This window comes from Lampetra fluviatilis, chromosome 13, assembly GCF_964198595.1.
Source record: "Lampetra fluviatilis chromosome 13, kcLamFluv1.1, whole genome shotgun sequence".
NCBI lineage: Eukaryota > Metazoa > Chordata > Hyperoartia > Petromyzontiformes > Petromyzontidae > Lampetra > Lampetra fluviatilis.
In genome coordinates, this window is record NC_136287.1 from 7268850 (window position 1) to 7296764 (window position 27915).

Genomic DNA, 27915 nt, shown 5'->3' on the forward strand with positions numbered 1-27915 from the left:
AAACGAGGGATCAGTGTATAAATATTAGAGAAACGTCATCATTATCATCATCTTCTTCAACCACGGTATATCCCCCACTGGATGAAGGCCTCTCAAACGTGTAGCTTATCTCCCAATCATCCTGCAACATGACGATCCAACGGAGCACCTGCACACGAGCTGACTGCGTCGCTCCATGTCAGTGGTGGATGTCCTTTTGTGCCTGTTCCCTCCTTTAACTGCAACATTGTTACTAGTCTTGACCACCGGCCATAATCCATTCCAGTGAAATGTTCGGCCCGAGCCGATTTACTTTTATTAACAGTCAATATGACATCTGACTTCTCTCAGATACAATTAACTAAACGAGAGGTTAATGAGAAATACACGGTGTTTTCTGGCTGGGGTTGCGTTTTCCCCTGACAAGGCAGCGCATGCGTCTTTTGCCTTCTGCTTTCAGGCCCAACCTCTTAAGAACGCGGACGATGCTCGCGAGGTGAAACAATTGTAACAAAAAATATGAAACAAAAAAACCCCCTGCATTGGTTGCTACTCACGAGCATGTAGATTTTAAAACGCGAGCACGTCTCCACGTCGTAGGGGAGGATCGCCTCCCGCAGCAGCCTGCGCTCGTCGTACTTGTCGAAGAGCGCCCGCGGGGCCAGCCTGCTCGCGTCGATGGTCACGTTGTACACGACGGCTGCGCGGGAGCCACGACAACACAACGCGGCAGCTCAAGTCAGTTATGCTGCCAGTTATTTTCAAGCGTGTTCTGCAGGAACGCCCAGGCATGGTGTCACACGCAAGTGCACGCACCGATGTTAGATTTTACTCAATTCAAATTGCTCGCGTTGCGATTATGACGCGTCGTGTTCATGTTCCCCGAGTAACGCTCATTTGCAGGCCAGGTGCGGCACAGGGACAGCTGCCGCTGGGGGTATCCTTTCAAATGTTTTGAGATGAGATTGTCACGCAAAGCGCTGTGAGATGCCCTGGTGTATGGGATTGATTAACACCATAATTAGAGCGGACATTTCAACTTGGGATTTGGTTCACTGTAGAAAGTGCATTTATAAATCAGTTTTGATTGAGCACCTATGTTTTGATTCATGGCCCGATTCACATTCTGCCGAAAGTTACGCTGTGAAAACAAGACCGCACCTCAAGGCAACGAACGGGCAGAGTGAGCATATTTATTTTATACAGAGTCACATACGCAGAGGACAAGTGGAAGTTTTGAGCCTGGACTTGAACAGGGAGTGAACAGCACAGAAGGCTGGGGAAAAGAACCTCCAGGAAATGGAGCAGCAAAGAAGAACTTGTGACTTCCCACGAGTGGCTTCCGTGTGCCGAGGTCTCGATTTCCAACAGGAGGGGAAAATTGCCAAGGCAATGTTTTTCAGCCCAATCGCCCAAAGACGCGATTCCGGCTCTCAGCATTCCAACTGCGGCAGTGATGGGGGGTGATGCACGTGGCCAGGCCCTGGGGGGGGTGGGGGAGGCTCACCGACGTGCTGGGCCTCCGGCTTGGGAGCCCTGGTGCGTGCGGTGAGGCACACGGAGGACTCCACGCAGAAGGTGCTGCGCCCGCGCGCCTCGCACGTCAAGCTCCAGATGTCGATCTCACCCGGGTCAAAGTGCGTCGCCACCTCCACCTCCACGATCCCGCGCGACCTGCGAGCGGACAGCCACGCCGGCATGATCTCACAAAATAAATTGTTGATATATATACCACGTTCCCAAATAATTGATCCCGTTGTACTCTCGGAGTCGCGTTATGAGACGAAGAAGAATCCACTCGGATCTCTCACGGAGGATTTGTACGCGGGTGTTTCTGTTGAAAGTAACAATTTCATTTTGTATTGGCGCCAATAGATTATGCAATCAAAGCGAATAGAGTACTGACGGTATTCTGATTGAGATTGCAATTTGTTATTTGTGGAGGCTGAAAGCGATGGGAGTTTAACACCCTGCCCGGTCCGCAGAGCATGGCACCTTAAATATTGTCCCCTTCATTTTCTCAAAAATAAAAGCCTAAAAACAAATTAACACAAAAATATTGGCTGGATCAAACCTTAGAAAGCTTTGGTTTGAAACATCTGTGGAACAGAGTAAAAATTAAAAAAGAATTTTCCATTGAAGCCATGGGGGGGGACAGCAAAACAATGTCTTGAAGTAAGCTGTCTTGCATTGCTCGGTTCCAACAGGAGGAACTGACAGACGGTCCACACATGACGTCTGACCACCTGTGCACCCTTAGCCCAGACACGGAAGTTGTACGGCTCTGGCTGAGACACGTGTTCTCCACAGCGATGTTCAATCGCGGGCGCATATGTCGGTGACAGCCCGCAAAACTGCTGAGCGCACCCCCGACTGCATTCCAGCATCACTCGCGGATCGAATTACTCCGTCCGAGGTGCCGTCCGGTCCGTCGCAGGCTTCACCTCCGATGTAAATTAGGCTCCCTCTGTTCGACTCTTTGTTAGGTTGAGATCGTCGCATGGAGTGCGCTTTGTGCCGACACGTCAGTGCTACTGAGGACCACGGTGATGAGGCTTAGAAGGTAGACACAGCACAATTGGACAAAGAGGTCTCGTGAAGTGGTACATGCAATGAATTATGCCCGTAACAATTGTTTATTTTTCTATTCGTATGCCGTGGAGAGATTCACACTGACAGAAAGAGGCACACGTGGAGCAGAGAACACATGCAAGTTAGTCACATTGTATTGACTGAATGAAATCAAGGAGGCTACAGCAGGACTGATCAGTGATCAAGACTACGGTAATGAAAGAATGACACCCACGGGATGGAACGTGCCCAAAAAGGTGTTTGAGATGGAGCGATGTTTGTTGCATTGCAAGATTGCGAGAGGTGGCGGCAGCTTGGGCAGCTGTTAATCCAGCAGTGGATAGGTCATGGCCGCTCATTATGACACCCTGGGCTCATGTGATCTTTGCTGCCGCGAGAGGCCAATATTCTCACCGCAACAGAAATCAAAGAACAGGTGAAAATTCGTCGAACCATTTCAGGCTTACAACAACAGGCCTAGAAATCAAGAGCAGTCTTCCGCTCGGAAACGAGCGTCTTGGTGGAGAAGAGGCCACGCAAATGGAGAGTGGATGCAGAGACAGGGAGAGAAGAAGCAAGGCGGGGGGGGGGGGGGGTAGAGAAGGCGCGTGTGAGGTAGGGACGGTAGGAGAAGGAGCGAGTGCGGAGCAGGTGTCCCGAGCCTCACCAAATCACGACGGCGGCGCCCAGCGAGCCCACCGCCACGTCAGCGATCTCGTTGCCGTCCACGTCGAGCTGCGCGTGCAGCGAGCGCCCGAAGAGTTGCAGCCCGTGCCCGAGCTCGCTCGCCGCGACTCGCTGCGGGGCGCGCGCGGGACAGAGAGACGCAGCGATGAGCAGCGCGACCAAAAAACCTGCGCGTCGCGCACGGCTCCCCACGCGGCGGGCACACGAGAGATGAAGCCGGCAGCGGCGCAGTCACCCACCCCCTTGCACCCGTCCGTAAGCCTTTGCGCCCCCAGTGAGCGGTCGGGAGTCTTGCGCTCTGTCGCGGGGCGCGCACAGGTCCGTGGTGTGCCTATTGAGCGTGCAGGTGTTGCGACTGCACCTCGGCGTCCATGGGTCAGAAGGACCCAGGCTCAGAAGGGGGAACATTGCATGGGGGGTGGTGGGGGGGGGTGACATTTCGTTCCGCGCACCAGGACCCATCTTAAACCGTGCTACACCCACTTTTTTTCTCTCCACCTGATGACGACCGCTTGTGTTGCGATCGAAACGTCGTGAGTTTTTTTGTTTTTATTTTTAATTTTTATTTTTCTATCTAGGAAACCTTACCGAAAGAACCGTAGAATAAGAACATGCTACACCACTGAAAGAGTTCACGTTGGGAAGGGGGTGTGAAGGGGGGGGGATGAGGGGGGGTCAGCACCTGCACGTGGGTGGTGCGCAGGGAGCGGCCGTGGCCCTGGAACAGGTAGACAGCGCCCTGGCGCTCGTCCTCCAGCGGAGCCCCCACCGCCAGCTCCCCCCAGCCGTCCTGGTTGAGGTCGGGGACGGCGGCCAGAGCCGAGCCGAAGCGCGAGTCCTGGCTCTCGGCCGGCGAGAGGTGAGCGCTCCACTCCAGCACACCCTGCGCACGTGCAAAAGTCAAACAAAGACAAAGATTCCCTGTCTAGCCTGTAACAGACTGTAGGGGCAAGTGCTGTTAGCGAGCACCTATGAAGGCCGGAACGGTACACGAGGGGGTGGGTGGCCAACACCACGTCCGGCCGCCTTTGTCTCCCTAGCGGCGATGTTTACGCAGTGCACTAGGTACTCGTTTTAGGCTGAGTCGACCTAGGGGAGGCCCGGGACCGGTTCAGATAATCGTCACTGGTGTTGGCCGTGAGCGGGAATCGAACTCGGGTCGCCGGGTTCATAGCGCAGCACGCTAACCGCTACACTATTGCTCCCCACGCGCGCACACACACACGGACACACACACATGGACAAAGACCCCCCGTATAGGGTTAACAGACTATTGGGGCAAGTGCTGTTAGCGAGCACCTATGAAGGCCTGCATGGCACCTGAGGGGGGTGGGTGGCCAGCACCATCCCCGATTGCCTTTGTTTCTCCAGTGGCGATGATCACACACCTCACCAGGTACTCATTTAAGGCTGAGTCGACCTAGGGGAGGCCCAGTACCGGTTCAGATAATCGTCACTGGTGTTGGTCATGAGTGGGAATCCAACTCAGACGCACATGCACACAGAGTCACTTTGTGCCAATGCACTTCCCTGGCATATCCAGGATTTGGTAGAAAGTGTAAAGATTGAGTGAACATGGGGGATGAATTTGGCCTTCATCCACTCTCGGGATACATCTGTAACGTCCCTGTTAAGAGTATTCTTCCCAAGGCACCCATACCAACATATTCCATTCTCAGAGCTCGAATATACCTACAAATGTAAAACGATGAGTTTATTTGATCAGTCGTCGGTCACCGGGTTCAGAGTATAAACTCACAGCTCTTGAAAGCCCCGTTTAATGACAGGCAGCTGAAACCCGGATTCAAATCCAGGAACACAGCAGTGCCGGCTCGATGACCCCTAAAGCTCCCCGGACACCTTTCGTAGGTCGTCTGTCTGTAGCGCCGGGGTCACGGCGGGGCACACCTGGGGGCTGAACGTGTAGAGGTAGACGCGGCCCGTCTCTCTGCTTGACGAGTCCATGAACATGGGGGCGGCCACGAGCAGCACGTCCGACACCGAGTCCCCGTCCACGTCCATGGCGCACACCTCCCCGCCAAAGTACGAACCGATCTGCGGGTCACGGCAACGCGGCGGCGTGCCCGGTGACCGGACAGCTCACCGGATAACGCTCGCGCCGGAACGCCGGCGCATTCGTCATCGAGAAACAAAACAATCCCCCTCGAGAAAATAAACGAACGAGGCGCGCAGCTTAAAAGTCCATTCGTCAACGGGGCTTCGAGCTGGGCAGCACAAGACGGACGGCGGTTTTCGCGTTACGCACATGTGCTCGTGTCCGGGCACGGCGGTGACGCAATCTCGCTTCCTGCTCACCTGCTCTCCGGAGAGCGTCTTGAGCACGCTGACTTGAGAGTTGTGGTCCTGCGTGAAGATGACAGTTCGGCCCGTGTGGTTGAAGCGCGGCGCCCCGGCCACCAGGATCGTAGAGCCGTTCTGCGTCCTCGCCGACGTCAGCGAGTAGCCTGCGGTGCGGCACGGTGCCGGGTCGCGTTCGTTGTGCAGGTGTCAGGCGCAAGCACTTTTGTCGACACGCTGCTGAGTGAGGGGCTGTGCGCACCGTGCGGGTTTGTTCCCCTGACTGCGGCACGCATTTAAGTCGTGGGTATTGCTGAGGTGCCCTCTGCTGCCCACAATGTGGCCGAGCAGCAGCCTGTCCTGCATGGGCAGTGGCCCATGATTAGGACACGAACAAGGCTATCCGTGGGACCTGTTTCCCAGTATAACAATGATGAAAAAAAGATGAATATTTATTCAAAAATAAGAATATTTTTTTCAAAAATAAGAATATTTTTTCAAAAATAAGAATATTTTTTCAAAAATAAGAATATGTTTTCATCACCACAAGGCAGCAGGCATCGTGCTTCTCGCAGCAGACATCGCGGCTCTCGCGATTTTCACCTGAAGACGAACGCTTTGTGTTGCGTTCGAAACGTCGTGATTTATTTCGTTTTATTTCTACCTGCGTGACTTTACCGAAAGAACCAAAGAGTATGGATTCCTGCAGTCACGAAAGCTTCAAATCAAGTTAAGAGTAGGCATTACCCTTTCTAGCAATAAAACAGGTGTTAAGATGTTCAGGTCCCATAGCTATAACTACTCAACCCGAGCTACGGATACCTTGATACTTGCATTGACTTTGCGCTGTTCAACTTTTGTCATTATCTGGTCTCATTCTGGTGATGAGACAAAGCCATGAAGACGGCTGTCTATGATGGAGGCCAATCAGTATACAAAGCAATGCATACATTCACGAAAGCCTCAAATCAAGATCAAATCAAGATTGAATGCAGTCACGAAAGCTTCAAATCAAGATTGAATGCATATATCATCAGCGCATGTTTGTTTGCATGTTTTGCCACAACTTACGTGTGGTTAATGCAGACTTGATGCCTTGCAATAGGTATCGATTTGGTGTTTGAAAATATTTACACCTGTTTTATTGCCAGAATGGGTAAAGCCTATTCTTACTAACGAGGCGAAAGCCTGCTCAGCTTCCGATTTTCTGACGAGAGCAGGTTCACTCCTAGTGATTTGATCAGAGGCTGTTTGTTCATTACATTGCTGTTAAGAGTGTCAAACTATTCGGGCTCAGAGGTGGCCACAGGGCTCAGGAGTCAGGGGCATTAGGCTGCACCGTCGCGATCGTGCATTTTAGCCACCCTGGAAAAAAACCGTTCCTCAATTGTAGTCAATGAATATGCTTGGCTAAGTTACAAAAATATAAATAATATTGCATTTTGTGTTTTCACTTCATTTGGTCAAATGCCAGTTCTGGGTTTGACTGCCACGAGACAAACACTCTATGCAGGGCTTATTACCATTAATAAATAGGTCAATTGAAGTGACCTCATAGGTACTTCTGTGACGCCATCTTCCAGGGCCATTTCCCGACACAGGGTGATGCACTGGTAGCTGCAGAGTTCCAAATCAAAGTTTCTTTGTCTCGTGATTATAGACGATATTACGCTTGGAACGTAAAGGGTGAAGGTGGAGCCCACCAATTGATCGCTCACGTCACTGCTGCAGAAAAGGCTCCACTAGAGATAGCCCCTCTAGAGGGTGGTTTGGCCTACGCTTCCACGGCTAAGGGGCCGTCCATAAATGACGTCACGCACCTAGGGGGGGTCAGACATTTGTGACGATGTGTGACGAAGGGGGGGGGGCAGAGCTTTGTGACGTCACATTTTAGGGGGAGGGGTCTGACTTTTTGTGACGTCGTGTGACGAAGGGGGGGAGGGTCAAAAATCGTCCAAAATCGCGTGACGTCATTTATGGACGGCCCCTAAACATGTTGGAAGAGGTGCGAGTACCCACACTTTTCCCCATGCCTACGTACGGTGCGAAAGGCGTTCGACGCGCACGCAACACAACACGACCTGTCAATCATCTGTGATTGGGGGGAGGGTACAGCGATGAATATATAAAACGCGGCTCGTGCAAGAGGCACGGACCGAGGTAGGCGGCGTGGCTTCGCAGCTCAGAGGGCAGCGCCGACTCGAAGGCGTGCTTGCCCGGCAGGGACACCTCGTCTCCCACGCGCCGCACGATGGTGCCCATCCACTCGTACGCGCCCACCGCTCCCAGCATCAGGGCGCCCTGGCACGGAGCACGCGCGCACACACACGCACGCGCACACGCGCACACACGCACACGCGCACACGCACACACGCACACGCGCGCACGTGCACACGCGCGCACACACACGCACGCGCACACGCGCACACACGCACACGCGCACGCGCACACGCGCACACACGCACACGCGCGCACGCACACGCGCGCACGTGCACACGCACACACGCACACGTGCACACGTACACGTACACACGTGCACACGTACACGGCCCGACAAAACACCACGTACACGCAAGCACACGCACGCACGCAGACATCAAAGATAAAGACCCCCCTCCCCCCAGGCTCTTGGAGCAAGTGCTGTGAACAAGCACCGATGAACGGGCACACAAGGGGGTGTGTGGCTAGTGTCACGCCCGGCCACCTTTGTCTCCCTAGTGGCGATGTCTACACATCACACTAAGTACTTATTTGAGGCTGAGTCGACCTAGGGGAGGCCTTGGACCGGTTCAGATGATCGTCACTGATGTTGGCCGTGAGCGGGAATCGAACTCGGGAACCCAGGTTCGTAGCGCAGCGCGCTAGCCACTACACTACCTCTACCCACCACGTACACATATAAAGACAAAGATAAAGATCCCCCGTATAGCCTTAACAGACTGTAGGGGCCAGTGCTGTTAGCGAGCACCTATGAAGGCCGGGACGGTACACGAGGGGGTGGATGGCCAGCACCACGCCCGACCGCCTTTGTCTCCCCAGTGGCGATGTTTACACACCGCACCAGGTACTCATTTCAGACTGAGTCGACCTAGGGGAGGCCCAGTACCGGTTCAAATAATCGTCACTGATGTTGGCCGTGAGCGGGAATCGGACTCGGGACCCAGGTTCGTAGCGCAGCGCGCTAACCACTACACTACCTCTACCCACCACGTACACACACATACACACATGCACACACACACGTAGCCAGAGGCAGAGCCTCAGTAATTAGGCGCAGGACCACCGGGAACAGTGGTACGGCGCTGCGTGGAATGGAAACGATGAAACCCGGTGGCGACTTTCATTGCTGCTACTGCTGCATTAAACTTAGCGTGGGGTGAACGGAGCCGCAGCTGTAATAGCAGCATGGGTGATTTATTTTATTTTACTGCAGAGGTCTCCCTGGTATTCATTACCACTCTGGACACAGCCAGCACACAAAAATGGTACCGGCAACGATATTAATTTGCATACGGTGATGGCGTCACCTCTAAAATACTGTTGAGGAAGTCAAGGGCAAACCATCCCAACCATCCTCTTCCAGTTAGGACTCATAAACCCCGAGTGCAGAGTGTGGTGTTAACAACGCAAAGATGGGGGAGAGATCGAATGGGATGGATGGAAATATTAATATTTGTTCGCGTGTTGAGCAACGTCATTTTCTTGAACCCTCCACCACGCGACACAATTGTCACATTTACAAAGTTATTATTGATTTATACCGTGCCAATATATTGACCAAATTCTCACCAATAAATCTTCGACTCACCGCTGGCTGAATGATATTCACGTTTAAATGTAACACCAACATACGCCAATTTGTTGAAACTGCTTTGAGCTTTTCCTTTAAGCTGACTCCGTGGTTTTGAAAAAAAAAAGCTGTCAGCTGATGCAGCCTGCTCGATACGATGGAACGTATATAGAATAGCACATTTTTGTACAATCTTGTTGTGTGGTGGAGGGTTAATGACAAGGACTTCAAAGCTACGTGGCCTAAAACAACAATGTGGCCTTACGCAAGAATAAATATTGATCACGGTATTGGCTCAGAAAACCTACGTTTTAAGGGATGGATGGAGCTTGAGCTATACTGTAGACCTGTCCTTGTGCAGAGGACTTGAGAAGAAGGAAGGTTACGTGTGTGTGGTGTGTGCAACTCGCTGCTGTAGATTAACCGTGCCCCAGCAACAACAACAGAAGCAGCCTATTCATCCAAACAAAAATTCCCCGACGCTGTGCAGTGCGCACACGGTGACAAAAGTGCCGCAAGATTTGACCGCACACGAGCCGTTGGCGATGATCAAATGAGAACGGCTGAAACGCACCGCCGCGGAATAGGCTTGTGCCAAAGCAGCAACATCGGCAGCGAAAGGGGCAGCGGTGAAGAGTGCCTGAAGCGGGCACGTGGCCATCACACGGGACGGCGTGTTTAGCGGCGAGACAAAACAACGCTCAGCCTCGTTGGTGTCCCTGCCTTTAAAAGGGGGAAGGATTTAAAAAAAAAAAACTTCCACCCTCTGAAGATGCATGAGAGGAGCGAGATTTTAGAAGCCGCTGCTTCTACGCTTTTGTCATCGACTATGATAAGTAAATTTCGATTTAAAGCTTTCGTGACTGCAGGGATTCATCTTCTTGGTTCTTTCGGTAAAGTCACGTAGAAGGGAAATAATAAAATAATAAAAATAAAACATAATAAAATAATTCTCACGACGTTTCGGCCACAACGCAAGCAGCCGGTCTGTCGGAGAGACACGTCATTCAGACGCTGTCTCCCCGACAGACCTGGTCTTCACCTGAGGACGGCTGCTTGCGTTGTGGCCGAAACGTCGTGAGAATTATTTTATTATGTTTTATTTTTATTATTTTATTATTTCCCTTCTATATGATAAGTAACTTTGCCCCGCTTGGAATGCGGGAGTTTTGTTCCCCTCTCTCTGTTCCGTGCGTGGGCGGTCGAACGCTTCGCGAGCATTTGCGTTCGTTACCCCGACATAGTGAGCGGAGAATCCAGCCTGAGACATCTCCAGGTCAAACGAAGTCTCGTTCTTTTCCCTTGTGCCTGTAAAAACAGCAGTGAAACAAGTCGGGAGGGGTGGGTGGGGGTCAGCAGGTGACAGGGTGTGAAATCACTGCGAGTGATGATGTAACGCTGTCCCATGTTGAATTTGTCTTCGGGAATGTTTGATTGGCAGTACGGAAAGCTGACGGGTAGTTGTCAGGGAAAGGTGCGTTTTGATATTGGAGAATACACAATAATCAATTTGCGCTGGACTGCTTCTTCCAAGTTGTGAGCAACCATTTGATAAATTCGGTAAGTTTTCAAAATGGCATATTCCTAATATCAATAAAACTTTCGAATAAAGTTTCGTTCTTATTCGATCACCTTGACGAGAGTTATCGTGCCCATATCCATTACAGACATATGGGCAGACAGAGCTAATACATAAACACTTCTAACCTCAGTTGAGAAGAGTGCAATTATCATGAGGGGATAGAAGCTTACTTGAGATGGAATCTTAATAGAGCTGGACTTGTGGAGATAACGCTTTTAGCGTGTATGTGGCAGTGGCACAAATAACCATGATGCCAGCAACTTGGGCTTGGATAACACCAGTGCGGCAATTTGTATCTAAACCTGTCCTGGGCCTCCCTTAGGTCAGCTTGGCCTCAAATTAGTACCTGGTGAAGTGTGTAAATCATTACCTCTTTCGAAAACAAATATGGCAAGTCAAGGTGCTGGTCACACCATACCCTCATGCAAGTATCGGAGAATATATGTCCCCCCCCGAATATTTGTTGTCCCAGGAATTAATATTTGTTTCTAATCGGAACCAGTATTTGCAATATATTTGGTTCCCCTTCAGAATATTTATATCCAATCGTTTTTTTTTTGTAACAGAGTAACCCAACCCATATTCAAGGAAACACTTCTTTACAATGCTGGATGAGGGCCTCCCCATGCCACGGGGGTCGTGGGGGTTGTTTGACCAAACATCACCACACTGGTAAGTGTGGGTTGATGAAGGTGGACAGGATAAATGTGGGAGTATAGAAGTATAGTAACAACATATATTTTTCTTCCACATTGCCTTTCTGCCATCTTCAATGCCTGAGAGCGTGTAGCCTCAAAACCTGCAACACCTGCTACGCCTGCTATGCCTGTTGGTCGCCCATCCAGGGCTCAACCTGCTTAGCTTCCTCTCTCTGACAAGATTGTGTGCATGCCATGTGATTTGACCGTAGGCTACACAAGATAAAACCACCCTTAATAGGTGCTCGGTAAGAGCACTTGCCCAGCAGCCTATAAGGCTGTTGTTGTATGTGTGCGTGTTTGCGTGTGCATAAGCAAACCCTAACTTCACAACCGCCTGGCCAAAACCCCTGCGTACACGAATACCTTTTGACGGTTTACGCACGACGATAAATAAAACGTGACGTCAGGGATAAATGTTTGTGAGACTGCAAGCGAGCGCCGGGCTAAAGCGAGACATGTTTACATTTCTCCGTGCCTCTACCCATGTATGGTCGCTACGCAAAAGCAGTGGGTGGGGGGAGGGGGGGGATCTGGGTGGCCAGAAAGACTTCCAAGTGGAGGCAGCAGAAGGACCCTGACCTGAGAGGACACTTTACCGGCAAGCACGTGCTTGGCTCGTCACCTGCACGTGGGATTTTAGCAAATAAGCACGAGAGTGCTTGCAATCAATCACAAGGGGGGGACACAGTCTGTGGTCTCTAGTAGCCTAGAACAAACATAGATCAGTGTTAGCATTGCTGTGTAATTGCTCGCTATTAAAAAAATATATTTTTGGAAGCCGCATAATTTATTGTAAATATTTACACCCCAGAAGACGGGGAGAGGTCGCCGTTACAGAGATCGCCACGTGTGCCGGGGTTATCTTTGTTACCGATCGCCAGCACGACACAGTTGTCTCTGCCTCCATCCGTCTGTGGCCACATTCACGTGTTGATGCAGTGGACAGAACACACTACATTGCCAACACACGATACTGCATGTAAAGCGATATTCCGTGAGATTCTCAAAGCTATGGTTTCCCATAGTGCCACGTGGTAATTGTGCCTTTTGCAGGCAGTGTAAAATGTGGTGCGTTCCAGTGGTTCAAGGTTCAGTGCACTGAGCGGTCATCTCCGAGTTCCTGGGTTCAAATTCAGGGCGCGCGGCGAGAGAGTGAGAGAGGGCGTTTCGCGCACCCTCGAGGCTGAAGATGCGTTCCCCGAGTGTGCCGACGATGTCGATGAGGGTGGCCTCGCTCGTCACGTTGAAGAAGTGCCTCTCCACGGGGTGGCTGGCGATGGAGCGCACCTCGTTAATCAGCCGAGCCACGTCGTCCGCATTGGAGCTGTACGAGCGGAGGACCTGTGATGACGACGACGACATCAACATCATCATCGTCGTCGTCTTCCTCATCAGCAGCAGCATCATCATCATCGTTACAAATGGTTACCAACACTGGGGACAGCAAGCAATGGCGCAGTGGTGAGCACAACTCTGCTATGAACCCGGCGAACTAAGTTTGATCAATTGCCACGACTAAGGACAGTGGTGAGTGATATCGTCACTGGTTCTGCCCCCCCCCCCCCTGCACAAACGCGCACTGACCAGCGTGGTGTAGTATGGCCCCACAACCTCCATGACGAAGACGGCATGGAGAGCCCTTCATGCAGCAGGTGTTTAAAAAGAAGGGTCGTAAATTAGCATTTTTTTAATTAACACATGTATGTCAATATGGATATTTTAAATGAGCGTTCTTCACTCATTTTCACAGGGGGGACACTTTTGCCGATAAGACATCACCATTTGAAACCAATGGGTTGAACAGCACGATGGGGTTTTTTTACTTTCGTGTACTATCGGGGACCGCACGCCAGGGGCCACGCTCAAGGCCACCAGGGGCTGCCAGAGGCCCGCGGGCCTTGCAATGAAGAACTCGGGTTTAAATCTAGACAATTGTCAATTCCACATCCCATGCTGGGGGTCAATATGTCTATGGGGCAACTACTGTTGATGTCCCAGAAGGTGATCGCAATTGCATTTACACCATTGGAACCTCATTTGCCAGTAAAAAAATATGATAATTGACACCTTTTTTACAAGGAGTCATGTTTGCATACATTATCAGAGTTATGTTTTTTGTTTGCATTATGACTGCAGGTATTGTGGTCTATGCAAACATGACTCCTTGTAAAAAGGTGTCAGTTTTGTTGCCAGATAGAAGGGTAAAAAACCAATCATCAATTGTATTGTCCATGGATGGATGGTCGGATGAATAGACACCCCCTGTCTATGATTTGAACTCCAAGGGCTTCTGATTGTGAGGCCAGAGCCCTAACCCCAGCCCTGTCCAATGATTAAGAACATTGAAATTGGTCAAAATACGTGAGTTAAGGTATATTGACCTTGTTGTACCATTTATTTATCGAGAAGTATCCTGCATTGGGGTGTTTGGATAAAATCTAGATTGAAAACTCACTCCTTTAGATTCTAGATTTGAAGTTTTCGTGACTGCAAGGATTCAAGCTCTTTGGTTTTTTCGGTAAAGTCACGTGACTTTACCGAAAAAAACAAAGAGTATCACTCCTTCAGAACTGCTTTTTGTGCTTAGTTTGTTGTCCTTCCCTCCGATTAGCACGGTTAGCTACGTACGGTGCAAAAGAAAGTTCAGCATACATACGTGCGTACACAATACCATTAAAGATTGACCACCGTGAGCCGTGAGTCTGAGAACCCCCCCCCCCCTCCCCGGAGCGACAGTGATCGGCCCTGGGGCCCTCTGCGTGTCGGTGCCGCGTGTTTTGCGAGCGCCGGTTGTTGCGGGCACCGTACGGCGATGGCGTATCGCGTGATGCCGTCCCTCTCGCACTGCTCGATGACCTCGGGCAGCAGGTACTTGTCGTGCGACTCGCCGTCCGTCACCACGATCATCACCTTCTGGGCGTCGGGACGTGCGCCCCGCTCCGGAGAGAACGCCTCCGACCTTGGAGGTTGCGAGGGAGACACGCGCGATGTGCCGTGAGCTCGCGATCAGCGATGCCTTCACCCACTGTTGCGCTCTTTGTGAGGAGTCGGTGGGGGGGGGGTGGGGTTTGGCAGTCATGTGGTCGTTTGAATTATACTCTTAGGTTTTTCGGTCAAGTCACGTAGGTAAAAAATAACTAATAAATAATAATAGAAATAATAATAAAAATAAAATAATAAATCACGACGTTTCGGAGGCAACACAAGTCTCCGTCATCAGGTGGGACCGTCACAGCTAGATTTGCTATCTCAAGTATTATTTCTATTATTTATTATTATTTATTTTTTACCTACGTGACTTTACCGAAAAACCTAAGAGTATGAATCCTTGCAGTCACGAAAGCTTCAAATCTAGAATTAGTCGTTTGAATTATTTGTTGTTTCATGTCAAATTTTATATGTACACACACACACAAGTGTTGTTGCGTCTGTATCACGACTTAGGTGTCGTGCTTTCTAAGTGATATGGTTGTTATTTTGTTTATTCAATTATTGATTGAATACGTAAACGTTCAGGTCGTTACCGCGCTCCATGCCCCACCTCCTCCGCCAACGTTAAATAAACGTTTGTTGATATTCGAACGTTTAGCCTGGTTGCACCCCCCCCCCCGCCCCACCAAATAATATTACAGTACATGCACAATCACAACAATAATGCGAATTATTAACCCTGAAAATCCATGCCGAGTCCCAAAACTCGTATTCAAGGCTGCTACTTTGAGATGTTTCACCTCTCCCATGAATGAGAGTTTGGCTTCACATCAGAGGAGACACCAGAGACACCCCCCACCATGCATACAGGGGGGTGTCTCTCAGCACTGCCATTTCCTGGCCAACTCACACACCTACAACACCTGTAAAGGCCTTTGTGGTCACCCATACAAGCACGCACTAACCAGGCTCCGGCATGCTTAGCTTCTGAAACTTCTGAGATCCGATGAGATTGGGGCAATAACTGTTGTCTGACATTAAATTCATTTTGTCGTGTGGTCAATCTTATTCCAGCTTTGAGAGTCAGAAATTATGGTTTCACGTGTTTTGAACACTCTTGTCGGACAATATTATATCGTTCCTTCTCTCGGGATTAGCCCCTTCTTTGATGTAAGCTCAATCAAGTGACTTCAGAAGTAGCTGCATGACTTCTTCGTCTTTCGCATCTGATCTCTTGACACCGAGTGGTGCACTACTCACTGCCGGAGTGCCGAATGTAAATGTGCTCAGCTCTTGCTCGGATGGATAAGACGCTATCGACACGTGCGTAACATTGCAACAGAGCACAGAGCACGGTGTGCCGCGCGGAGAAATCTGGCACCTCCATTTCCGCACGTGCACATGACTGCAGTGGCCCAGATGGTCCAGAGACCCCATTGCGACGTGCACCAATAAAACGTGACCACAGATCGGGCCCCTTTCCGTTGTATTTCCCCACGGAGCGCGGTGACCACCCTTCCCATCCGGCGGCTTGTTTTCCCAAGAGTGCCACAACCACCGCAAGCAATGAGCGCAGCTGTGTTTTTCTTTAGTGTTCTGCTTTCACGTAGCTACTTGCGAACGTCAACTGGCCAACCTGCACCCACAGGCCCCCGGGGGGTCTATGATCGTGAGCAACCGCGGCCCCGACTTGACATCGTTGCTCATGAGCTGCCCCACCGTGAGGCTAAGGATGTGCACGTCGAGTGGCTCTCGACTATAAACGACACAACGACTCTCAGCGCCGTACATCACCTCAACCAAGCCCAGTGCCCTGCTGCAGGGTAGCCCCAAGCCCAGTCCCCTGCTGCAGGGTAGCCCCAAGCCCAGTGCCCTGCTGCAGGGTAGCCCCAAGCCCAGTGCCCTGCTGCAGGGTAGCCCCAAGCCCAATGCCCTGCTGCAGGGTAGCCCTAAGCCCAATGCCCTGCTGCAGGGTAGCCCCAAGCCCAGTGCCCTGCTGCAGGGTAGCCCCAAGCCCAATGCCCTGCTGCAGGGTAGCCCCAAGCCCAGTGCCCTGCTGCAGGGTAGCCCCAAGCCCAGTGCCCTGCCGCAGGGTAGCCCCAAGCCCAGTGCCCTGTTGCATGGTAGCCCCAAGCCCAGTGCCCTGCCGCAGGGTAGCCCCAAGCCCAGTGCCCTGCTGCAGGGTAGCCCCAAGCCCAGTCCCCTGCTGCAGGGTAGCCCCAAGCCCAGTGCCCTGCCGCAGGGTAGCCCCAAGCCCAGTGCCCTGCTGCAGGGTAGCCCCAAGCCCAGTCCCCTGCTGCAGGGTAGCCCCAAGCCCAGTGCCCTGCTGCAGGGTAGCCCCAAGCCCAGTGCCCTGCCGCAGGGTAGCCCCAAGCCCAGTGCCCTGCCGCAGGGTAGCCCCAAGCCCAGTGCCCTGCTGCAGGGTAGCCCCAAGCCCAATTCCCTGCTGCAGGATAGCCCCAAGCCCAGTCCCCTGCTGCAGGGTAGCCCCAAGCCCAGTCCCCTGCTGCAGGGTAGCCCCAAGCCCAATGCCCTGCTGCAGGGTAGCCCCAAGCCCAGTGCCCTGCTGCAGGGTAGCCCCAAGCCCAGTCCCCTGCTGCAGGGTAGCCCCAAGCCCAATGCCCTGCTGCAGGGTAGCCCCAAGCCCAATGCCCTGCTGCAGGGTAGCCCCAAGCCCAGTCCCCTGCTGCAGGGTAGCCCCAAGCCCAGTGCCCTGCTGCAGGGTAGCCTCAAGCCCAGTGCCCTGCTGCAGGGTAGCCCCAAGCCCAGTGCCCTGCTGCAGGGTAGCCCCAAGCCCAGTGCCCTGCTGCAGGGTAGCCTCAAGCCCAGTGCCCTGCTGCAGGGTAGCCCCAAGCCCAGTGCCCTGCTGCAGGGTAGCCCCAAGCCCAGTGCCCTGCTGCAGGGTAGCCTCAAGCCCAGTGCCCTGCTGCAGGGTAGCCCCAAGCCCAGTACCCTGCTGCAGGGTAGCCCCAAGCCCAGTCCCCTGCTGCAGGGTAGCCCCAAGCCCAGTTCCCTGCTGCAGGGTAGCCTCAAGCCCAGTGCCCTGCTGCAGGGTAGCCTCAAGCCCAGTGCCCTGCTGCAGGGTAGCCCCAAGCCCAGTGCCCTGTTGCATGGTAGCCCCAAGCCCAGTGCCATGTTGCAGGGTAGCCCCAAGCCCAGTGCCCTGCTGCAGGGTAGCCCCAAGCCCAATGCCCTGCTGCAGGGTAGCTCCAAGCCCAGTGCCCTGCTGCAGGGTAGCCCCAAGCCCAGTGCCCTGCTGCAGGGTAGCCCCAAGCCCAGTGCCCTGCTGCATGGTAGCTCCAAGCCCAGTGCCCTGCTGCAGGGTAGCCCCAAGCCCAATGCCCTGTTGCAGGGTAGCCCCAAGCCCAGTGCCCTGCTGCAGGGTAGCCCCAAGCCCAGTGCCCTGTTGCAGGGTAGCCCCAAGCCCAGTGCCCTGCTGCAGGGTAGCCCCAAGCCGAGTGCCCTGCTGCAGGGTAGCCCCAAGCCCAGTGCCCTGTTGCATGGTAGCCCCAAGCCCAGTGCCCTGCTGCAGGGTAGCCCCAAGCCCAGTGCCCTGCTGCAGGGTAGCCCCAAGCCCAGTGCCCTGCTGCAGGGTAGCCTCGGGGTAGCCCATATGGCAGCTGACCCTGAGCGGCACAAGGTAGCACCAGCCTGCCAGCGGACATTCGTCTGCCACTGTGCCACCTCGCGTTGCTATGAATAGTATAGAGAGTGCGTGCGCTTATTTGTAGTTTATTTGTAAGGTGTGTAATGGTTCACACCGACAGTGATTTTAAGAAGTGTAACATTCCACGGTCACAGTACAACATAAACCCTCAATAATGAGGATGACAAACGAGATGGAGTCAAAATGACAACCCATTGTTTTATCACCTCGCTGTTGCCATCTCGGTCGAATCATGCATTCACGTTGTGGGAGGAGTGACACGGTGTCAGTATGAACCGGCGGTGCGGTGCGTGAGTCGGGCGAGGGAGTGCGACGCAGTTTGCCCACGTTCTTCCATCACGAACCTAATCCCGGCGCTCGCAATCCCGGCGGAGTGCCGACAAATCCCTGCGTCGCCACCGCTACCACGCCTCTCGGCGTTCCGTTTAGGGGCCGTCCATAAATGACGTCACGCAATTTTGGAAGATTTTTCACACACCCCACCACCTCGTCACACGGCGTCACAAAAAGTCAGACCCCCCCCCCCATCAAATATGACGTCACAAAGCTCTGCCCCCCCCCAAAATAAAACATGCTTCAAATTGCTTTAAACTATTGTCATTGTAGTGCGTATTTAATGTGGCGCTGCACTCTGATGTTGTAGAAGAAAACATTTATTAAAAAATCTATTTAATTAAGTAGAACGTGTCGTCTATATTTATTTAAAGTTTTGCATTTTTTTGTGACGTCACATTTCTCAACCCCCCCCTCCCACACCTCGTCACACATCGTCACAAATGTCTGACACCCCCCTCCCCTAATTCTAGATTTGAAGCTTTCGTGACTGCAAGGATTCATACTCTTAGTTCTTTCGGTAAAGTCACTACGTAGGTAAAAAATGAAATTAAAATTAATAAAAAATAAAACAATAAAAATCACAACGTTTCGGAGGCAACACAAGTCTCCCTCATCAGGTGGGACCGTCATAGCCAGATTTGCTGCTCCCCCCCCCCTCTCTAGGTGCGTGACGTCATTTATGGCCTTGCCCCTTACCGCGCCGTGACGACACCCTTCGCCGTGTGCGTCTCGTTCCCGCGCAGCTGGTGGACGCGACGCGCCGCGTCCACCGCCTCCTCGGTCGAGCGGAAGTCGCCCAGGTCGAACTCGTGCGTGGCCACCTCCCCGTACTGCACGATGCCCACCTGCGGTGGCGGGGTGCGTCCACGTCCAGTGAGCGGGGTCACTCCTGCTGTGCGCTTGCGTCGAATTGGTGTGTGTGTGTGTGTGGCCTGGGACTGTTTTGATGTTGCCCAATCTTGATGAGTCAGGCTCGTGCAATGAATGTGTTTATTGCTCTTTGGTTATTTCGGTAAAGTCACGTAGGTATGAAATAGAATCAATCACGATGTTTTATACCTACGTCACTTTACCGAAATATTCTAGATTTGAAGCTTTCGTGACTGCAAGGATGCATACTCTTTGGTTTATTCGGTGAAGGTTAAAACCTACGCGACTTTACCGACAAAAACAAAGAGTATGAATCCTTGCAGTCACGAAAGCTTCAAATCTAGAATCTTTCGTTAAAGTCACGTAGGTATAAAATGTCGTGATTTATTTTATTTTATTTTAAAAAACCTACGTGACTTTACCGAAAAAAACAGAGTATTTACCGAAAGAACCAAAGAGTATGGATTCCTGCGGTCACGAAAGCTTCATAATCAAGAATGTGTTTATTATTTAATGATATATTTAGTGACCTGCTGACTCTTTTCGCTGTGTTGCACTCCTATCGGGTTTTGATTGTATCGTTTGCTGCTGTAACTCGCTCACCCGCCCGCACTGCACATCTGTGAGTAAGAGCTTCATAGCTCATCGGATTTCTCCAGTCGCGATAAATATTCTGATTCTGATTCTTAAACGTGGACAAACACGGACACAGCCCACAGCACAAATACGTAGCGTTTGTCTTGTGGCTTTTTGTGTGTAGATAGGGACGTAGACTGTGTTTCTGGGCTGTCCGACATGAGTTTAAAGCTTCAATGATGACAAGAAGAAAAAGAGACTGAAATTTTAACAGCACTGTAGAACTGTTACTGAAGACGTTACAGTACGCCAGAATGGTTTTCAGAATTAATTCCAGAAGTGCTGAAGACACGTCACGCCACCAGATACATCAACACGTGCGGGAGTCATCCTCCGTTGATGTGACACCACGAGTGTTCTCCTGGCTCTGATCTTAAAGGGTTTTTTTGCACGAACGAAGATTCTATCTTGTGTCAGGCAGCACAGAGACTAGATGTGTATCTATGCTGAAGGGGCTATTGCCAGAGACATCAGCCTGTTATATATCTATACACGTTTCTATTTAGGCAGCGTTAATGACAATTGTGGCGAGTTATTTTCATTTCTGTAAGATGGGAAGAGCTTGCCTTGTGCTACTTTTTCCTTGAAAACAACAACAACAACAACATTTAGCTCCGGGCAGGCAAACGTCATTCTCTAAAGAGGCACAACGATGAAGATCCCCCCACCCAATTTGGTCTGTGATAGACACAGCGCGACCTACACAATGATAGACACAGCGAAGATGAACAGACACGAAGCTCACTGCTGTGTATACATTTGCGCGATCTAACCCAAAAAAAAACCTATGTTTTGTATGAAGCTCGTGTAAGTGAATTAGTAGATTGACTCTACTGGGATGTTCCCAGGCGCCTGCCACCAACCTGTGTCTGATCAGGCCCAATGTGGAACGACTGCAGAGTCTTGACCAGGAAGTTTTGGACATCGGACCATGGGTAGATGCTGTTGGAGCCGTCCAGCACGAAGACAATGTCCATGTAGGAGCCGCATTCTGGGGAAAGGGACAAACAGTGGGAAAGGGTCACTCACGGTACAACTTGCTGACGCGCCCCCACACTGGGTATCTCTGAAATATAGCTTCATTGCTCATCGGATTCCTCCGGTCTAAATGAAGATTCCGATTATGATTCTCAGGAGCTCTCAGCCGATATCATGCAAACCCTCTACGTGCACATGTATGGCCACTGCTGCTGCCGTTTTAAACCCATTATTCAGACGGCAAAGCCAAAGTTGGATGAGCAGCGCCGCAGTGGTTATCGCGCTGTGCTGTAAACCAAGCGACCTAAGTTCAATTCCGAGGTGTAGCTAACATCAGCGGTGGGCGATATCCAAACCGGCTGCATCTCCAGCGTTTTCACCAACCAATGCCGACCAGCAGAACGAGGTACTGACAAACAGCGCACGTGACCGACGTGGCGTGGGAAGGCCTTCATCTAGCAGTGGATTAATATGGAGATATAAATTATTATGATGATTAAGGCCATCCACACATTCAAACAAGATTCGGGTAGCTCTAATCTCTCTTGGTGGTCTTGAGCCAGAGATGGAATTCATAATACAATCAGTGTGCTTTGAGATTCGCTTTTAGATGCTGTAAAAGTTCAAAAATTTAATTCGTATTCTACCAATCCAAAAGAGATGGTGCGCTGCATCAACCTCCAACCAGAAATTTGAGCGCATGACTTCTGTTTGAGAGATGCGCACGGGGCCACAATACCACGACCTCTCGTGCCTGCAGAGGGTCAGATGGACCCATTGACGCACAACGTAAAAGGTGCGATTCAGCGCACAAATACGTGCAGCTTTTGTATCAATATCAATTGACGAATCGTTACAGCCCTTGTCCTAAACGCTGAACACGGACGCAGCCGAGAAGTCAACAGTGTGGTCAGAGGCTGTCGTTCCTACTTTGAAGCGTGGGCGCATACGACTCGGAGACGTTGAAGCCGGAGTCGACATTGCTGCAGATTCCGGGGGCAAAGTAGGAGCTGCCACACTCCTGGGCCCAGAGTGGCGCGCACACCTGCACACGCACGGCGGGGCAGGGCGCAGCGGGCCAGGGCATCACTCTGGCCGCGATGCTTTGCGGTGAGGAGATGATCCCGGCGGCTGGGCAGGGCGGCCCTCCCATCAGCGGCTCGCGCATGTCACCACGCCAAATCAACTCGTCGGGCGTCGACTTGAGAACCCGGTATGGTCTCAGCTGGCTGACACCCAGATTCAAACCCACCATCACAGTGCTACCGGCCCATTGCTTGTATTTGTTGTTCTTTTTAGTGGGTTTTTTGTATTTAAGAAATTGTTATTATTTACTGTGTTTGCATGTACTGATTGTTTATGTGGTTGCCTTGTATAGCATCTTAAAACACTCCCATATTTACATGAGATTGAATCAATACTGACTACCCCAGATTCGAATTCAGGATCTCTGTGGTGACCTGCCCAGTGTCGTGGCCCCTGAACCAACCATCCACATCCCCAGCGGCATTCTGGTAACGGTGGCACCGGCTCGCAGCCGCGCAAAGTGCGGCGAGCGTGCGGACGTACGGTGAAGCTGCCTGGATCTGGCCCCGGCGCGAGATTCATTCCCAGGTTCATGTTTTCCTTCACCTCCGTGACAGATGGCACGGACACCACCTCTGCACCACACAAAAGACAAAGTTCGCACGTATAGCCTTAACATCCTGTAGGAGCAAGTGCTGTTTGCGAGCACCTATGAAGGCCGGCACAACGCACGAGGAGGTGGGTGGTAAGCACCACGCCCGGCCGCCTTCGTCTCTCCAGTGCCAATGTTTACACATCTCACCAGGTACTCATTTGAGGCTGAGTCGACCCAGGGGTGGCCCGTGACACATTCAGATAATCGTCACTGGTGTTGGCCGTGAGCAGAAATGAAACCTGGGTGGCTTTGTTCGTAGAACAGCAGACTAACCACTGCACTACTACTCCCCACACACGCACGCACGCACGCGTACGCAGAAGGCCCTTCGTACCACGAGTTTATCCACCGTGCGAAAGTCTCGTGCTTGAGGCAGGCAGGTCGCCTCCACTTCAAAGCACTGAGACTTGAGTGTAGTTAAAGCGAAGATGTAATAATCCATCCTGAGAGATGATGATGAGGTTATGAAGTCTGGCCCTCAGTGGGACTGGTGCTGCTTTTCCATGACACAATACCCGGGCCATGCTGGGACTCGGTCCTTCCCACGAGGCTCCCTCCCCTTGAGCCCCCCGCCCTTCTCCTCTCCCTCCACCGTTGGAAGGAAGTGAACGTACACTGCTTTATTTTAGCAAGATTTACCATATGATTGGATTAGCCTGCGCATTTCCAATCTAAAAATCTATTATTTTCTAAACAAAGGCACAACCCTGAAGCCGACCTAAGGCACCAGATACCCATTGATCACGTGTCTCTCTTCCGCGCTGACCCCGTGACCTCAAACCCATTTAAAGGCGATCCGTCTAAAGGCGCGCAGCTCCCTTAACCGAGTGAACTGCGCAACCCATGAGAAATGGGCCACGTGGGGTGGAAAAGACCGGGTTAGCTAAGTAGGGCAGACACTCGGGCGGATGCCACTCGCCCCGGGTTTGTGATCCAGGACAGGGCCGACTTTTGAAGTGGTCGTGGGAGCACAACATGGGTCTCCACTCAAGACATTGCACGTGGAGTTGCACCAGGCTCACGTCTTCATGCCCATGTCCACCCCTCTCCAAAAGTGGCCAAAGCCAGCAGCAAAAATAGCAACACAACCGAATCAAAAGCAAACGGAAATAAATTGCTCCAGGTCATAACACTGTACATGCAGCAGCCAAGATTGGCAATGTTGGCAGATGCGTAGATTTCCCCTGATTATAATTACATATAATGTGTTGTGGTAAGTTGTTAAATGTTAAACAAGGGGTAATTAAATTATGCAATTTGGAAAACAAATTTAACGATGATTATTTTAATTGAAAAAAGCAAAGTAAATATTTAGATTCCGTACATCCTTTGCATTATTATTTTGTTGGTGCTGTTGTATTTTTCTTGAGCAAGCTCGCCAAAATATCTCAGTCGTATCTGTTTTTTGGTTTCGAACGTTCTCTTGGGAGATCATTCCCTTAACGAGTAGCACGAAGAGCAGCAACGATCTGAGAATATACATGGCCTGAGGCCCCGCAGCCCGAAGTGCCAAGATCAGATAGCCTGAACCCAACCATCGCACGCAACTCTCTCTCTTGTTGCTGCTGCACTGAGGCCGGGGATGCACGGTATATCATTCCCTGCTCCCCCTCTCCAGACTCGACAGTGAATCCCACGGGAATCTGTTACGCTGCCTCAGAACCAGCTCGATTATCCGGAAGGAAAAGCAAAGGCCAAGCGAGCTTCTCCTCTGCTCAGCAATTCTCTTTCCGGCAGAATCCCCCTCCCCCCCCACACTCCTCTTTTGGATTCTGGAAAAGTTGAAAAAGCAAAGAGGCAGGGAGGTGTTGAAACAAATGTCTCGCGCAAGGGATGCTTTCGCTGCGTCAACAACAGATTCCTGCCGTTCGCATCCAGCCCACAAATCAACATACATCATATCCACTATTCATCTCCTTGGTTCTTTCGGTAAAGTCACGTAGAAGGGAAGCAATAAAATAATAAAAATAAAACATAATAAAATAATTCTCACGACGTTTCGGCCACAACGCATTTATTACTTCCCTTATACGTGACTTTACCAAAAGAACCAAGAAGATGAATCCCTGCAGTCACGAAAGCTTGAAATCGAAATATCCACTATTGCTAACGTATATATTTTCTAGGATCACAGTGACCTAGCATTTGGGAAATGGCTGTTAAAACTCCTGCGTCTTCTGCGACCAAGAGCTTCTCACCAAATAAACGTGGATCACATTATCCGCTTCCTAACTTCCCCGTTATTTGCAGTTGCGCGATGTAGCCTTTGTTTGCGTTCCACGATGGCATTCCTCCAAACAGCTCGCTGAGCTCCCTTGGAAAGCATCCATCCGCCCATTCCGGATGGATTATAGGTTCTTCACCACGTCCGATATTAGCCTGTTGTTTTTTTAGATCCAAAGTCGAAGGGGATGATGTTGCCAATTTACAGAGAGGAAGAGAGAAAAATATCGGCCGTTGGTGTTTGAAAGCTTTATTCACCAAATGCGGTCTACGGTGGTAAACTGATGAATCCAAGCTGGCAGAAATATCCTTGAAATAACAATAATTGTTAACTGTATGTACGCAGGAAAGTATTGCTATGTCTTTAAACTGATTTTCTGCAGGGTCCTGCATTGGCATGTTTGGGAAATGACATTATGATAATAATTCAATTAGCAACGTGCACAACATTGAACAGACATTAACTGCGTGACTCTGAGGCGCGGAACCATTAATGAGTGTTTGGTATTTGCAAGGAAACCAGAGTTGACAGAGAAAAACCATGCTAATGGGTGGTAACAGTCAAAGCTCCACGGAGATCGGTTAAACATGCAGACTCAATTCAGTGAGTGGACCGAATCTATTTGCTGACTACGCCCATTGCTGTACTTCCATCTATTGGCACCTTATTCTTAGGTTTTTCGGTAAAGTCACGTAGGTAAAAAAATCAAAATGAATTAAAGTAAAATAAAATAAAAATCACGACGTTTCGGAGGCAACACAAGCTTCCGTCTTCAGGTGGAACTGTCACAGCCAGATTTGCTGTATCAAGTCTAGATCTAGAACTATTGGCACCTCTCTGCTCAGATATCTCTCTCAACCGCATCTGGCGTAGGAAATCGGCAAATCTTACCACTGGGCCCTAAAGCCTCTCACCGTTAGTGCTGCGGCTTTACCGCCATCCGTGATGATGTCACTGCTCACAATCCCATCACAATGGGGTGTACTCATTGCCGATGGAAGCAATGCGTGCTTGGGACCAGGGCCAGGTTTACGCAGGGGCCTCCACACGGGCTGTGTCTAGGACCTCAGATTTAGAGGGGGTCCTACAATATATATAAGAATATGCGCTATAATGGTTCAAATGCAATATTGTAGGACTGATACATTCGATAATGTAATTTGGTAATTAAAGTCATATATCATCACTGATATATGTGTATTACCACCAAATATGCCCCAAAATTTTAAAAGTTAAGTTTGATTTAGTATTACAACTCATGTATCACATTTAAAACCCCAAATCACCAATGTGAATATCAATGCAGCGTTTGGCATTGGGCATGGGTGGTGGTGAAACCGTCAAAGGCAGGGAATTAAATCTACAAAGAAGCCCCCCCCCCTAGAACCACGCACAACCTCTCTATGCCGGTCCACCGACATTACTTGAGGCCATCCTCCTTCTTTAAACCGAGTGGCCATGTCTCACCGGGCGCGACCATCAACGGTCACCCCCCCCCCCACTTTCCCCCCTGGGGTGGCGTCGCTGTTGACGTTCGCCCATCGCGGGATTGCCCTGGCTGGCGGTGCCAAATTTCAAACGCTTCCCTGCGCTAGACAAAACTTCCCCGGCGCGGGGAGGGCCAGCCGTTTTCTCGCCGCTTTCGCGCGGTCCCGGACGGCCGCCCCTTCATTGCGCGACTCACTCTCCAAGCCCAGCTTCTCGCAGCTGGAGTTGGTGACCTCCGACCCGAGTCCCAAGGGGCATCTGTACACGTCGCCCGGCCGCTTGCCCGCGGAGCCTTTCCATGGTGCCCCCACGAGCAGCCTGCAAAAAATAAGAGGCGGGAGATGGTGAAGGAAAAGAAAACCCCATCATGTGTCTCACGGAGCATTTTATTGGCGTTGTTTTTGTTTTGCACGCGCGCGTGTGTGTGTTTTTTTATTTTCTTTACTGTGCATCGTCAAAACAAGTGCTTTATTTACCCAGGATGACTTCACTTTGTTTAAAGACTCTTTTAAGATGGTCCTGATTATTTGGATGTTTGACCAAGTTTCTGTATTTTTGTTATTTTTTAGCACGGTCGGCCAATTAAGTCACTGGAGAATACCCACTGTTACGAGAAGAAAACACGCACACGCTGTACAGATAGGGCAGCAACCTACTTGCTATACCGCCTCCTTAAGAAGACCTACTTGCCCTGCATATGGGCGTCTTTGTTGCAGTCGCCAGGTGGTTCAGGGATCAGAGCACTGAGTTAGTGCAACTGAAATCCTGGGTTCAAATCCAGCTTCTCATGTGAAGTGAGTTGGTCGTTTCAGCCTGCTTCAAATTGACAATATTTGTAAATAAAATAGAATTATCAAACATAGTTTTTCCATACTCTTTGGTTATTTCGGTAAAGTCAAATGAATAGATCACGACGTTTCGATCGCAACACAAGCGGCCGTCTTCAGGTGAGAGAGGACCTAAAGACGGTCACTTGTGTTGCGATCGAAACGTCGTGATCTATTCATTTTCTACCTACGTGACTTTACCGAAAGAACCAAAGAGTGTTGATTCCTGCAGTCATGAAAGCTTCAAATCAAGATAGTTTTTTTTCACTGAATGTATCTTATTCAGCTCCGAGACTAAAATGTTTTTGTTTTATTGGCACGCGACGCGATGTTGGCAGGGCATTCAAAGGTGTTCTCTGGGTGTGGAGGCCTCCAGTAGCGATTTCAGAAGCAGTTCTGTGATGTCATTTTCCCGGGGCTATTATCTTACACAGGCTGATACCCTACTCGCTGCATGTAAATTTATTCATCTCAAGATATAACGTCAACAGCAAAAGTAGCAGACTAGAGGCACGTGCAACTATATGCAACCTAATTCTAGATTTGAAGCTTTCGTGACTGCAAGGATTCATACTCTTAGGTTTTTTTTCAGTAAAGTCACGTAGGTAAAAAATGTGACGGTTCCACCTGAAGACGGAAGCTTGTGTTGCCTCCGAAACGTCGTGATTT

The 27915-nt window shown here is 50.8% G+C and overlaps 1 protein-coding gene across 1 annotated transcript in view; it reads right to left on the minus strand.

The window, feature by feature from the left end:
* Positions 1-27915, minus strand: part of LOC144935485 (integrin alpha-11-like) — a 62347-nt gene that overhangs the window by 15234 nt on the left and 19198 nt on the right. The window contains exons 3-17 of the mRNA XM_078862183.1: positions 26616-26737; positions 22596-22687; positions 21957-22071; positions 20912-21039; positions 19239-19387; positions 14417-14567; positions 12784-12949; positions 10560-10633; positions 7692-7836; positions 5554-5702; positions 5146-5292; positions 3920-4120; positions 3218-3348; positions 1487-1653; positions 537-679 (exon numbers count right to left, since the gene is read on the minus strand). Of these exons, the coding sequence (XP_078718309.1) occupies positions 537-679; positions 1487-1653; positions 3218-3348; positions 3920-4120; positions 5146-5292; positions 5554-5702; positions 7692-7836; positions 10560-10633; positions 12784-12949; positions 14417-14567; positions 19239-19387; positions 20912-21039; positions 21957-22071; positions 22596-22687; positions 26616-26737 (2080 nt within the window). The remainder of the gene's footprint in view (positions 1-536; positions 680-1486; positions 1654-3217; positions 3349-3919; positions 4121-5145; positions 5293-5553; positions 5703-7691; positions 7837-10559; positions 10634-12783; positions 12950-14416; positions 14568-19238; positions 19388-20911; positions 21040-21956; positions 22072-22595; positions 22688-26615; positions 26738-27915) is intronic.